Source organism: Bombus bifarius, unplaced genomic scaffold, assembly GCF_011952205.1.
Source record: "Bombus bifarius isolate JDL3187 unplaced genomic scaffold, Bbif_JDL3187 scf7180000007984, whole genome shotgun sequence".
Taxonomy (NCBI): Eukaryota; Metazoa; Arthropoda; class Insecta; order Hymenoptera; family Apidae; genus Bombus; species Bombus bifarius.
The window spans coordinates 3,495,691-3,511,457 of record NW_022884367.1 but is presented as its reverse complement, the minus strand read 5'-3'; the positions used below and the strand labels follow the sequence as shown (position 1 = coordinate 3,511,457).

Sequence of the window (15,767 nt, the reverse complement as noted above, 5' to 3'; positions counted from 1 at the left end):
AAAAAATAGGTGAGAATAGTAAGGGCCAGATAGCAAGATAGAATTTCGGTCAATTAATAAGGCTATAGTTAAATTGTTATAATTATCATTTATATATTCATGTCATTTTATACATATTTATATAATTTTTCAGTTTTTATTAATAGTATTAAGGATTTTCCTTTCTTTTATAGAAAAATACGATTCATAATATAAAAATGTTTATGATATAAAAATCAAATAAAAATATTAATAACTAAATCAAATTCGTTATTAAAAGCGAAATTAATAATTTAAAAAAATATATATAATAAATTAGAATTATATTTGAAAAATTATTCATAGTAATATTAAAGCTGCTTTTTCAACTATCTGTAAATGGAATTTTAAAAAAGGATAGAGTTATGCTTCTTACTTAACTATTGCTCATGGATGTAAAAACACGTTGACAACTCTAATGATAAGATGGCGAGCTAGTATGTTGATGGTTATTTTAAGATTATTTTTAACCTGAGTGTAGGAAGACTTTTAATTTAATAAAATAATAATTTATTCATGTTATTCGACCTTTTCATTAATGTGCCATGAACCCATTTGATTCAACGATCGAATCTATCCCAGAGATTTCTAAGATTTTTGATGAAGACTGCAATTGTACTGCTATTGATAAAACTATCGGGGAATTTTGCGGCGAAACTGAAACTTTAAGAATTATCAATGAGTTTCAAAAATTATACGAAACTCGTATTGAAAATGTTGATCGAGAGTTCGAAAATGAATTTGATCAAGTTTGTGTAAGTTCTTTTATAATATATAAAGTTAATTTAATTTATTTGCATAAGTGCAAATGTAAAACATTAAAAATATTTATTCCTTTTTGCAAGAAAATTGACAATAATAAATTAAGAAAACAGTGGAAATGAATGTATATTTCTCTATATTTTCAATTATTAATGTGAAACTTCTACTTTTATTGTTATTTAATATTTCATAGATGAAATTAGAAATATCAAAAGAATGGATAAAAAATTTAAAAGAGCAAAATGTTATGCTAGTACAAGTAGTAGAGGATTTAGAACAAGCTGCTTGTAATAGAGTTAAATTATTGGAACAAAAATTAAAACATTCATCAGTGTTAGTTTCTGGGAACATGTCAAAGTCAATGAATACAGAAATGGTATGGTGTTTGAAATTTTTCTTTGAGATTACTATGGTATGATATATATATATATAATGCAAATTTATATAGCAAATAATAATTATTATAGACTATACATACACTTTCAAATCGTGTAAGTATCTTAGAAAAAGATGAAAAATATATGCAACAAAAAATAGAATTTCTTCAAAGTGATATCAGAGGATTATTAGAACTAATACGACGTGCAGTGCAAGAAAATCATTGGAATTTAGATGATATAAAATTCTTTGAAATTCAACCTAGTGATATACCTGTCCCCACTAAGTAAGTTCCTATTAAGTTTCATGAACCTGGCAGTATATACATGAACTTCTAAAATGGAAATCCACATAAAATAAGAATCCACATGGTAGGGATCTGTTGGATCTCCAAGTGTGTGCTGCCAGGCTAATTAAATATTCTAAACAAATTAAGTAATATAACTTCTTTCATACTTTTGCAGCTGTACCTGTGATCAGGTAAATATAAATGTAGATGCTGATAAGAGATTGAAACTTAGAATACAAATTAGTCATGATTTCATGAATAAATCAGATTATCCATTAGATGGAAGTATATGCATGATACATCCTACCCATTCGACAACACTTTAATTAAGTTTTTACTTTTTGCTATATATATATAGATATATAATTGGTATATGTTGTTTATTTTATATTTTAATCTCCTACACTCTTTTTGATAAATTCTTTGTCAAATATGCTATAATTATGCTATAATTTTTATGTAAAATAAATGGTGGGTATGTAATATAATTATGTACAAATTGTTGTTCTTCTTATATTTAAATTTACTGTAATATGTATGAGAAATGAAAGTTTGAAATTAACTTTATGATTTTAAAATTAGGGAGATATAAGTCATAAAAAGATGCAGTCCTTAAAATTGCAAATCAAACATCTTCAAGAAAATGAAAAAAGAATGATTGTGTAAGTGAAAATGAAAAATGAATTTAAATAACGAATATTTTTTAATATATTTGTTATTAACACTAAATTCCATGTTTTTTAGATATCAAAAAGAGTTAGAGGATAAATTAATAGATCTTAATGCAAAATTGCAAACAAAAGAAGATACTGTTAAAGCATGTGTTTCTCAATTTCAAAATCTTAGTGACAATCTTAGAAAACATGTTAAATTTACTGAGCAAATTGCATGTAGCTCATTTATAGTAAATGATCAAGAACCTGTTGATGTAAGTTAATATTATCTTAAGTAAGTTAATACTTTTGAATCACAACTTTAAGTATATATGAATGTATACGTCTATGTAATTATATTTTTGATAAAGTGAAGTAATTGAAAATTACATAGATTAAATAATGAATAACAAGGCAATCATGTTGAAATATGAAATATTTTCAAATGTATGAGATTCGCTAGAGTAATATAGTGATAAATTATCTTTAAAACTTTTGTTGCTATCCAGATTATGTTAGTGGCTGGTATTGTGGAAAAACTATTCATTGAAAAAGATCTAGAAACAAAAAACTTGCAGGAACGCTTACGTGACGCGGAATCTAATTTGATAATAGTAACTCGTAATAGCGATATAAGTTTAAATAATTTAAAAATTCAGTTGAATGAAAAGTACAAGACAATTCAAGAAATAGAGCAGCAAATGGTTAATCTACAAAAAGTTTGTGCTATTTGCTCGAATGTATATTTTATTATCCAATGATAATTTATTTATAATTCTATTTGTATCAACTGTTAGGAATCAATAGAGAAGCAAATTGTCTTAACAGCAGAAGTGACAGAAAGAAACGAAGTAGTAACGTCTCTGCAAAAACAAGTAGCTATGTTACAAGAGCAATGTCGTTCTACAAACATGCAAATTCATTTTAAAGAAGGCATTATTAAAGAAATGCGAAGAAAATTAAGACGAGCTAAGGTATAAACAGTAATTTGTGGATTTGTAAATGGATAACAATGATGTTTTTTATTTTCAGTTTCTATATTCTAACTTCTTTCCTTATACTTGTAATCGTTATGACAAAGTTACTATTGACAATCAAGAAATGGAATCTTTTTATAAATTATGTGAGAAAATTATGATACCAAAAATGATGTATACATCTGCTGAGCACAATAATGATTCGTTTTTGCAAACTTACATTAACAATATTTTAAATCATAATAAATTAACAAAAGATGTATCTATAATGAAAACAAAACACAATAATTTAAAAACAAAAATAATAAATTGTCATAAGAATACTAAATATAATAAAATTGATATGCATAAGAGTTTTCATGATATTGATAAAAAGATCTTGAAATATAGCAAAAAGCTACCATCTGTTAATACACACAAACAATTATTAAACAACAAAGATACTTCTATTTTCGAAAAATCTGAAAATTAATGTACGTTTTTCAGTAGATATAATAATTGAAATGTTAAATCATTATTTTAACATTTAGTTTATAAGTTATTAATAATATATTATATATTATATGTAAAGTTGGTCCCTTTTATATTATATTTCAATATGATTGCCTTTTATTTCTAACATTTACATCAAAATAATTAATATTTCATTTGCATTTAACATATTTTTTGCTTATACTTTTCTTCACACTCTTTTTGTAGGATGTTAAGAGGTCAAAGAATCCTACAAATCAACAGGTAATATATATATATAAATATTGAAAGTTTAGTGTTTATATTTATTGTATATAATATTGTCAAATACTGTTTTAAATGGATTTTAATTTTTAGAATCAAATTTTATTATATTTGAGTAAAGTAAAATCATTCATGGAACAAGAAAAGGAAGACCTCTTTAATTTAAAGATAGAATTGGAAAAAACTGTAGAAAACTTATGCAGCAGAAAAGATAAAGTTGGTAACATACAAATGCACATTTTTATGTCAACAAGATATTGAATAGAATATGTCATTTTCTGATTAAGTAATATAAAAAGAAGAATTTATTGTTATCTTTTTGAATATTTTTTTAGAGGATATGTTTAACTTCATTTTTAATAAGCTATCTCTGGATAAAGATCTTATGAATAAACATTTTTCAGTTGTCTGTAATATCGCGAAGAAATCGTAAGAAGAATAATTCAATTTAATAAGGAATTCCAGTATTTTTAAAAACAGAAAGCTTAATTGATTCCGATAGTATTTGCACATAATATATATTTTCAATTGTAATAAAATGTAGAGCAATAAAAATTTTATATTATTTAGCACATATTTTTAATTGAAAAATGTTTATTGTTATTAACATTGCTTTAAAATAGTTATACTAATAAACAATACTTGTAAATTTCTTATGAAAATAATTATTTACAAAAGAACTGTTTGATATTTCTAATTGAACAGGAATACGAAACGATTGATAGTGAAAATAATGTGGATAATATAAGGTATAAATTAGCTAAAAATATTGAATATGTGGACAAAATACATTTAAAAAAGGAGGAATCAATTGAAATAATTAATTCTTTAGTATGTATAATCTTTTAAATCATTCATATAGTGAAAAAATAATTTTGTATATTTAAATATTATATTATACTATTTATTATATTCTATATTATGCTTTAGCTCCAAATGGAAAATAATCATCTTTTTCATGTAGAAGATCTTAATTGCTTAGTAAGTATTATGTTAAATAATATTTAAATTGTATCAATAAATGTTTTATGATAAATTGTAATGTAAGTTATTAACATGAGGAACAAAAATTAATGTATTTTAGCCAAGCACGGACATTAACCGACGGAAATTAATGGACATATTCAGAGCATGTATTGTTGAAGCACAACTTACTATGGAAGATATGAAAGATGAAATAAATATAATTGTTTCTTCATTTAAATGTAGACATCAAAAGGTGAACTATATTATTGTGTGTTAATTACATATTACTAGCATGATTTTGTATTAATGACAAGATCTTTACAGTATGTTGATTTGAATAAAGAAGTTATGAATGTACAAAATCAGTTAATAAAAAGTCGGGGGATAATAGCAGAAGTAATTAATGAATTACAATTACAAGTAAGAATCGTTAAATTTAATTATATTTAATGTTATCACCTTGCAATTAATAAACTTTTTCTCTTCATTATAGGGGGAAGAAAGAATAAGACACAATGATAGAATTACTTCAAGAAAGAATAAATTAAAAGACATAAAAAATGAAATAAATCTGTCCCAATCCCAATTGTCAATTTATATAAATGAAATGCAGACCAATGTACAGAACAAATTTAATTTCTCTACTTAAGTTTAATATCTGGCTAACTAAATTAATTATTCTATTCAAATTTTAGGAAAATATATCTAGTTATGCAGAAAATGTATCCAACTACGACCTATTATGTTCAGTAATCGAAGAAATAGAACAAACATCATCTAGTCTGCAAATATTTCAAGTTCAAGTAAAGTTTTGAAATTCTTTATTGCATAAAATAGTGTTAAAATATTAATAATAAATGAATAATATTTAAATTATTTAAGGGATGTTGCATAGTAAAAGAGTTTGAAAAAATGAAGAACCAATTTTGTGAAGTAGATTCATCTACAAGGAAATTACAAGAAAAAATAGATGAAGCAGTTGTGTATTTACTACTATAAATATTTCTTAACTATTTCTTAATTTCAATTTTACTTAATTGAGCTTTATTCTTTGCAGTTGACAGAACATGACATAGTAGAATTGACACTTTCACAAAAAGAACAAAAATTACAGAAGTTAGAAGAAGAAGTTGATGTGATTCATTTAAAAGTAAAAAACGTGTTGGAATCATTTTTTTCTCCAAAAGAACATGTATGTATTTATCATTTTTATATTACATTACTATTTATATTATAATTAAGGTAAAATTTCACTTAATTTTGTTCCAATTATGTAATAGGTATCTGATTATAATATTATGGAGGCTCAATTATATACACAAGTAATATTTTATGTCATTTAATCATTTCATGTTATTTATTCCCAAATCTCTCTGTGATCACTCTAATATAAAAATATTATATTATTTTAGATTTTAAATGAGATACTGCAAACTAAACAAGCTGTATATAAATTAAGGAAAGAATATGATGAATTAAAATATAAGTTGTCACAAGTGAGGAACTTATAAATTATTTTAATTATATCATATTATAAGTAAATTTACTTATTTGTAATAAATATTTTACAGTCATCACTCCACCCTGAATGTGATAAGAAAACATGTTCATGGAAATGTAGAGTAACTGACTTACAAGATCAAGTTAAAATACTACAACATGAGGTATGTAATATTTAATTATCTTCTGTAATACAGTATGATAACAGTGACGTACTGATTGTTGTTTTAATAAATTGTGGTATATTTTTATACCTATTAACAAATTTGACTTCTGCAGGCAAAGTGCAATGAAGAAGCAAACAATTTTTTAAGAAATAACATTCAATCAATAGAAGAGGAACTGCATATAACACAAACAAAAGCAGATAATTATAGACGATCTCATTCCATAGATAATATGAAATTAAAGAAAAAGATTATAGAATTAGAAAATACCGTAAATATATATAGACAATTATTTAATATAGAGTATTACAATATTATTAGATACAATTATTTTGTATGTATTTGAATTTTAGCTTAAATTTCAAAAAGAAATTGAATGTACTCTTCAGCGGCAATTGAATGATAGCGAAATTGAATTAAAAAGATCTAAAGAATTATTAAATTCTTCTGTAAGTTGATTTCTTGCAAAAGTCTGATTATTATATTTATATCTTTCTTATTTACATCATTAAAAAAATTTTTTTAATTCTTTTTTACATTTTATAAAAGCACAATGAACATAGCATGGAAGAAACTTTGTTACGGTATGGCTGTTATCAGTTCAGATATGACACAATGGTAAGTGTTATTAATTATTCATACAAAATAAGTCATTAAAGTAAGAGTAATAGGTAGATTTATATTTGTAGACTGCACCTCAGTTATTTAAAAAACTGCAAAACACCATAAAATCAACAAAAACTGGCCTTCAAGAACTTAAAGCAGAATTCAAAAAATTGGTTTGATTAAATTTCATTATTTTCATTATCTCCTGTGTAAAAGTTACACATTATAATATACATACAAATTTTTATTATTGTTTATTTTGGAATAATATATTTTTTAGATTTGTGAAGACTCATCTAATAGCTGTTCTTCTGCAAAGACATTAATGAATTTACTAGAAAAATTACAGAAGTATGAAAATGAATTAGATAATTGTACCCAAGAAATTGAAGAACTCAAGAATACATTGTATTCTAAAGATAAGCTTGTAATTATTATTTCACTTTTTCATTTGGACAAAATTATTAACAGCATCTAAATACTATTATATTTACAGATAGAAAATATGGATGAAATTATTAAAATCCAAAAGGATTCCATTGTAATGACACAAGCTGAATTAAAAGAACTTCACAAAAAATTTCAAGAAAAGGTATGTTAATATTCAAAAACATCTTAAAAAAGAATCATTTGTAATATTTAATAAGAATGGCTGTAGAGTAACTGTATGTATAACATACATAAATTATAGGAAGAGTTATAATGTTTATAATTATCAAAAATTAACATTTAGATTAGAATTTAATACCAAAAGTATATTGAAATTATCTATTTAATTCTTAAGTTATATCACTTAAGTTTTTTGTTTGGATAAATTTAAGTAACTTTATACATCACTTATACTAAATTTATGATGCAAAATTGATATACACATACAATTATTTTATTGAAAATGTGATAATTAGAAAGAAACTATCAAGATTTATTATTAAAGGTATGTTAACTATAAGTATCCAAATTTTAATACAGTATGTAATAAACACATTTCTAGATTGATAATCAAGATCAAATAATTTCTCAATATGAAAAGGAAAAGAAAGAATTATTAGAACAGGTCTGTATTAATTTTATATTATTAATAATTATTATAGAAGAAATTTCTATTTTTATTTATTGGTTTTACTCTAGTTTATATAAAAACTTCCTCTGTCAGTTGATATAAAAATATATTCGTTTTTAGAACGAGCTTCAAGTTCAAACTATTGGTCATTTACAAAATGCTGTAGTGGAAGCTAAAAAATGTATAGATCAAATGGGACATAGAACAGTGAGTGATATGAATGAACAATGGCCTACAATTTCATCTGCAGTATACAGTCAAAGAAACGTGCATGATGTTTAAACGTTAACTTGTAATGAAACGTGTAGTGAAACATGTGCAAGTAACATATAGCTTATTTGTAAAAACAGACATTCAACATACTTTTGTTAGAAAATAAGATAGCAATTTACAGCATAATTTAAAAAATTTTGACAGATTATAATAATTATAAAATTATTGAAATCAGTTCCATATTTTAGATATAGAACATATCTAAAGATATAGAACATATCTTTAAATTTAAAACAATCGTATATTATTGAAAATATTTAAATTTCTACAATTTCATAATATTTGAATAATATTTAAATTCAAAAATTTAAATTAAGCAATACCTCAAAATTGCATATATTACATATATATTACATATTACTTGTGCAATATATTTATTAATGCCCAACACTTCATTTTTGTAAATATTGTTGATGATTGTTAAAAATATTTAATAGAAGTCTATATCTTATTGTTTTAAAATAAAAATATATGTATTTCTGTATACAAAAATTATGCTCATTAATAATAACAATATATTACTTATTATTAAAGTTTATCACTGTTTATTGTTACAATAAATAACTGAATAAATAACTTGCATGTATTTTGTTTCATATTTTGACCATACCAATAATTTTAGATAACTAACACTATATAATTTTCTTGTTTAGTTTCAAATATAGTGTTGTAGAAGTTAATTGTGTGACTTGATAATGAATTGTGATACTTAAAAGCAACATTTGTGTTTGGTGGTGTTGTTAATATGAACTTATTACACATTTTGAAGTATTATTTGTAGGAAAACAATCGAACAGTTTGTAATTTACAGTTTGAAGAAAAAATTGAAGCTATTCGTTTACTCACAGTGTATGCAGAAGAAACTCAAAGTCAATATAATGAATGTTTTGCAGAGGTATAGTAGACTCTTTTATCTATAATTAATTTTATTAATCTATTAAGAATATAATTTATTGTTTGCGAAATTAAATACCATTTATAGTAATATATTCCTTTCATATAGGCAGCTAAACAAGATAAATTGTTAGAGCTACAACGAGACGCAATACACAATCTTCAACAAAAAATTAGTAGTATGGAATACGATAACAGCACAGCTATTACTTTCATCCATATCACATATTATTCAATTTTAAAAACAATACAGGTAGAGGAATTTAAAATATTGCTGTAGATAATAACTCAAAATTGTTGTACATACTTTTTCTGATAATAAAAAGATGATATATTTCTTACTATCAGAGTTTTATTGCATTTTGTATTTGTGTATAGTTATTAAACTAAATATAAGTTACTGTTAGTTTTTACAATATTTATTTTAATATTAAGATATTAAAAGAGAGTTAATTTTAATAATTGTATCTATTAATAAATATAAATTTTTTAGGAACAACTGGAAACTCGAGTAAATGAAATTGAAGCTTTAAAAAATGAGGTACAACAAGCTTTATTTCATAAACATATATTCTTGTGAACTATGTCCAAAATATGTTAATATCATTTCAGAGAGATACTTTAATACAATCAAAATGTTACTTGGAAAGTAAATATTTGAACACAAAAATGTTATGGCAAGAAGCAGAAGGAAAATTGCTGGAATTAAGGTAATATCTTAATATAGAATTTTGTTAATGTAGAAGTATAATATATATTTTAAGAAATACTGTACTGTTAATTGATTTAGGAAAGAAACGTTGAAGATTGAACATAAAACAAAGATTACTGAAGATAAAGGATGTCAATATAAAATAGAAGTTAAAGACAAAAACTGCACTACTCGAGATATATTTGATTGGAGTGACTTAACATATAATAATACGGAACAATGTAAAAATTTATCACATGAACATGACTTGCAATCAGAAATTGGAATTTTAATTGGAGAAAACGAAGATATGAAAAGACAATTACAAAAATGTAAATTGGATTTTGACATCATTGACAAAGAACTGAAAACAGAAAAAGAAAGTGGTACTTATGTTCAACAAATTTCATTTGAATTACAAAAATTAAGAGATACAGAGTGTTGTCTACAATATGAAAATGAACAACTTAAATGTGATTTAAAAAAGCAAACTATCGAAATAGAGGACTTGTTAGAAAAGTTACAGTTATCTCAGGAAAATAACACAAAATTTGAGAAATTGTTAAAGAAATTAGAGGATAGGCAGATACAGGTATATTTCACAATAAGAAAAACAGTTCTAATAATTATAATGTGAAATTCTAGTTAAGTAAAAAATCATACTGATATTTTATTCCATTATGTGCAGATTAATGATTTATGCAGTCAGATTGTGAATAATGAAATTGTTATAAAAAAACAAACAGAAATCATTGAAGAACTTGAAAAAAAGTTAGATATAAAAAATAAACAAATTAATGCATATTTATCTGAATTAAATGAAGCAGAAGAAGAGATGTCAACTTTACATGAAAGGATACAATCTTTGAAAACAATGTTAAAGGAAAAATCAGATGATATGGCTAAATTGCAGGCAGATTATGAAGTGATGAAAGTATGTACTAATATTTGATATTTGACTTTACTACTTTAGAATACTCAAAAATTGATTGACTACTCAAAAATGTCTTATTTCAGAATGAGAATTCTATATTGAAGATGGAGAATAGCAATTTTGAGGATAAAACAAAAGAAGATATTTGCCAATTAAAAGCTATAGTATACAGTATATTTTATCATATATTAATTTTAAGATTGTAAATAATGTCAATATTATTTCTTTTCAGTTGAAAGATCTTCAAATGCAATTATGCTTCACTGAAGATAATTATTGCAGAGTCACTAAAGATTTTAATAGAACACAAGAACAATTAATCAAGATAACAAAACGAGAAGCTGATTTACAAGAATGTTTAACAAATATGGTGCTTATTATCTTTAAATATTTTATCTAACTGAAAATTCTTTTAACTTTCTGTTTAACCATTTTAGGAAATGGATTATTGCCTAAAACTATCAACTATAGAGAAAGAGAAAACTATACTTGGAGACTGCTTGGATAAACTTAAAGATGAATTAGAAGAAATTCAAAGAAACTATTCATCAAAAAATAGTGAACATTGCAAACTGCAAGATATTTGTAAGTCTTATGCGGAACAATTACATATTTTACAACAACAGGTAATAAATTAATCCAATATTTTTATCTCTAAAGGATTATATATATCTTACATCACATAATATTAATTTTAAGTATTTATTATATTTTTAGATTGAGGGAGAAAAAGAGAAAATTAAGCAAATGGAAGAATCAAATCATTGTATAGTGCAGCAGTTACAGGAATACAAGGAACAAAATTGTAATCTTATTAAGGAAAAATCGATAATAGAACAAAATAATTGTGAAATCATTTCAGAGGTAAACAAATATTTAATTGCTTGTAACATACAAGTTCAATAAAAATAATTTAAAATGAATTCTTTTTTAGTTGCAAGAGACACACAAATCCTTGTTAGATTTAAAAAAAGAGTGTCAGCTAAAAAATAAATCATTGGCATGCATATCAGCAGAATTAACAGAAACGGCAATGAGTAGATCGGAACTTTGTAATCAGTCGCAATATGTCGTTTCTTGTATACGTGTTTGGATGGAAGAACAACGAGAATATGTAAACAAACTTAGTACGAAATTGAAATCCCAACAACAGGAATTAGTACAACTTGAATTTGAAAAGAGGTCAGTGTTTTTAGAATTTCCAAGATTAGTATTATAAGATTTATAAGTTTAAAGTCTCTCAAAAATAATCGACAAAACAATTTACAGAGTATTAGTAGATGAAACAAGAAGATTAAAACACATGAATCATGCACTAATACAAAGACTAAAGCGGATACATAGACATGGTGGGAGGAATGTTAGAAATGTTTGTGCAGGATGTCAAATATTACCAAAAAATATTGATATACATCTTCCTACAAGCTCCAAATCACAGAAGGTAATTTCACTCATAAAACTTTCTTGTTTTATTTTTTTAATTAATACAAACTGATCTAACTATATACTGTTTAGAGTATTAGAAAGTTAAAACTATTAAAGATAATATGATATTTTTAAAATCAAATAGTTGTCTTATAATTCATGGTATAATTGGAAGACAATACTTAATGAAACAATGACATACAAATAAAACAATATGATAAGAATATATTTTATAGAAACTTCAATTTGTGAAAGTTAAAATTATTTATATTCAGATTTGTTCTTTACATCATATTGTTCTTTATAATTGTGTATCTTTCTGGAATGAATCTATAGATCTATGGTCAATTATTTTGAATTATTTTTAATTAATCATATTGGTAAATTCTTCATTCAAATTCTGTTCCATTTATGTTCCATTATATTCACCCAACAGGTGAAATCAGGGTAATTTGTTATTTATATTTAATTGATTGTAGTCTAAACAATCGTTAGACGGTTTATATTACAGTATATGTATTAAATTTAAGATTCTTACTAAAATACTTCCTTGAAACATAATGTAAAATCTGATATATTTATTGCTTTATTTACCATGAATTATAAGTCTTTTTATGAATCTTAATTGACTTAAATTTAAATACTTTCTTTCATTTAGAAACTAAATCTTACAAGGACAGCACAGCGCATGTCAGTGTGTAGTAATGGTTCGTGGTTCCCTAAAATGAAATATTTAGTAAACGAGTTACGAAAAAATAATGTAGAATGTAGTGAAAACTGTTTTAACAGGATGAATACAGATCTAGGGGCAGAAGAAAACCACGATTGCGGTTACCAATCATCTACCAGTAAATGAACATATATAGAAAGTTATGACTACTAAAAATGAACTAATCATACTTCTTAACGGACATATAAACAAATTGTTAATTCATCAGACTTTTTTATATTATTTACTATGTAATAGAAGTTCTTCATATTTATATGCGTGAGTCAATTTAAAAATATAAACTTACAGCTAGTAAATAATTCACTTGTCAATGTGTACTTTCTTTATTAATTTTTCATAATTGAATCTTCTGGAGTACGTAATTTTAGAGTAAAATGATACTTTGTATGACACAGAATATGCAGCAAAACAAGATTTTTTATGTATGCTTTGTGAAATAATTTAAGTAAAAACTTGCACTCGTTTATAGTAAATACTTCCAGACTGTTTGGAGGATACTAAAAATTACATATTACAGACTTTTACAAACTTTTGCTCATCTCTAAAGATCTATCATTATATGCTATATATATAATCTGATAGAGAAATATACAAACCAAAACAACATGTAGTAAAATGCTTTTATAAAAAAACTGGTGGACTTTTTGAGCTGTCCACCATGGATAAGAAAGAAAAAATAAATGTGTTAAATACACGATCCCCAAACATGCAGAAATACCTTTTTCAGTGAATAATTTTAGCCTAAAATACAAGTTCATAAATATTCATTTAGATATGGATTAAGATTAACTTTTTAAAGTTGTATTATATATCAATTACAAATTTTAAAGAGAAAACATTTTTTATAAATTCAACATACTCAAATACCTAGTAAGCTTGAAGAATTCCCATAATATATTTATAAAAACAGTATTACTTTTCCCTGTAGTCTCATTTAACAATTTATTTTCTGCAAAAGAAAACTGATATTATTTTGTTTTACACATATAATTGCTATTTATCAAAGTAACATTTATATTTATTTACCAAAAAAAGAACATATCAGATGCTTGTTTTCTTGATGCTTTTTAAGATAAATTATATCCTCTTCTGTAAAATATTTCCAAATACATAAACTTGGCTGCGGTGAATCAACATATTTACTATGAAGAGGATTTTTTGAATAAACCCACGGTCCGCACAAATCGTCATAATCTACATTTGATTCGATTTGAATGTCCGACTGGATTCTCTGTAAAGTTACTTGAATTTTCGGTATTATACGTTCTGACAAAGTTGACCACTTAACATTTATAATTGATTTCGACTGGTCTTTTTGACCGTTGGTTTCTGTACGATCTTCTGTTATGAATTGATATGACATTATCAAATATTATTTCTACCGCAGAACAAGGTATGTATATTTAAAAATCAGATACATATAATAGTTAAATTATGAACATTTAAATTGATAGAGAAAATCAGACTTGATAAATCGAATACAAACTAACTAACGGTTTGTGTTGATCGTGTTTTCTTTCACTATATATATACTAATATTAACATATCCTAAGCATAAAATATTATATACATTATATAGAATAATACATATAAATGTTAATAAGCCTACAATTTCATGTATTATCTTTTAATATTGTTAAAATAATTTATGTAAATCAATGCAAACGCCATTAAGAATCATATACATTTTCAACCACAGAATATCAACAACATAGAAATTTAATAGAGAATAATTTTTAAAATCGTAATTATATTTACTACGATGCGTTAGTGTGATTATAAAATGTCAATATATGTGCTTATTAAGTGTATGTATATACGATATATATATGTATCGTATCGGGAATATATATATATATCGTGTGAGGGTTTATATACACAATATATATATATTGCACTATTTAAAGCTACAAACATAAAATAAAATATTACATTTTTCGCTCTTTTAATTGTATAAAGGCGATTATAAAATGCATAAATTATTTTGCTTAAAGATACAATATTTTGATAAAAATTTTAATAATTTTTATATGTAATTAATACAAAATTTACAGCATATTTACTTTACATTTCAAAAGACAAAATAAATAAAAACTTAAATTTCTTCAAATATCAATATACACTTTCGAAATGTACAAAAAATTAACATATCTGTCAAACACTGCATATTAATGAACAAAGTGTATATTCGTGTAAATATAAATATTTCTTCATTTTGTTTAAAGCTAAAAAATTTGATAATGATTTTTACATAAATACCAGATTTTGTTTTGATTATCTAACATCCCAGTTTTAGAATTGAAATTCGTTTTTCTTTTTTTTGTTTTTTACATGATGGTACTTGATAATGTTTATTTAGACGAAATTTTGAAAATGATTTAAATTCAATAAAATGTGTATTGCTATTGGTAGTTAAAGTTTTATAATTTACAATGTGGATTATTTATTGAACTAATTCCTGCTTAACATGTAAAATTAAACATGAAGTATGAAAAACTATTATATAATATGAAATTTTAGAAAAACAGATAGCTTTTAACATGATAAAAACGCTAACCTAATTAGATGAAGCAATTGCCTTTCAATTTACTATGATTTTATACAAAATTCGCTCTATTCTATCGTAATTGCAGACTCATTTATGTGATATTAATTAATTTTGGATGAAATGAAATGGTGAATTTGACGAAATCCTTAGTAATATTCACA

At 24.1% G+C, this 15,767-nt stretch overlaps 1 protein-coding gene across 1 annotated transcript; it reads left to right on the top strand.

Annotated features, from left to right (window-relative positions):
• Positions 1-398: 398 nt before the first annotated feature.
• Positions 399-13,674, top strand: LOC117204928 (uncharacterized protein PFB0765w-like). Its single transcript, XM_033442853.1, has 43 exons — positions 399-773; positions 974-1,156; positions 1,248-1,444; positions 1,623-1,638; positions 2,030-2,109; positions 2,192-2,375; positions 2,583-2,855; positions 2,898-3,074; positions 3,133-3,336; positions 3,777-3,812; positions 3,906-4,028; positions 4,518-4,643; positions 4,743-4,793; positions 4,897-5,031; positions 5,103-5,198; positions 5,272-5,397; positions 5,474-5,581; positions 5,661-5,756; positions 5,836-5,970; positions 6,059-6,100; positions 6,191-6,274; positions 6,350-6,442; positions 6,558-6,716; positions 6,799-6,894; positions 6,995-7,063; positions 7,135-7,224; positions 7,332-7,478; positions 7,548-7,643; positions 8,043-8,105; positions 8,232-8,390; positions 9,166-9,279; positions 9,388-9,531; positions 9,772-9,819; positions 9,891-9,988; positions 10,069-10,561; positions 10,658-10,903; positions 10,987-11,067; positions 11,136-11,273; positions 11,341-11,529; positions 11,621-11,767; positions 11,838-12,085; positions 12,173-12,344; positions 12,987-13,674. Exons 1-43 carry the CDS (start codon positions 564-566, stop codon positions 13,182-13,184), a joined length of 5,970 nt encoding a protein of 1,989 aa, XP_033298744.1. The 5' UTR covers positions 399-563; the 3' UTR covers positions 13,185-13,674.
• The last annotated feature ends 2,093 nt before the right edge of the window (positions 13,675-15,767 follow it).

What these genes read in the sequence shown, in the direction of transcription:
- LOC117204928 (XM_033442853.1), top strand. Translation starts at nt 564, where the DNA reads ATGAACCCATTTGATTCAACGATCGAATCTATCCCAGAGATTTCTAAG. An exon ending in CGAATGTATATTTTATTATC is followed by an intron (nt 2,856 to 2,897) that starts CAATGATAATTT and finishes ATCAACTGTTAG; the next exon opens with GAATCAATAGAGAAGCAAAT. An exon ending in CAACTTGAATTTGAAAAGAG is followed by an intron (nt 12,086 to 12,172) that starts GTCAGTGTTTTT and finishes AACAATTTACAG; the next exon opens with AGTATTAGTAGATGAAACAA.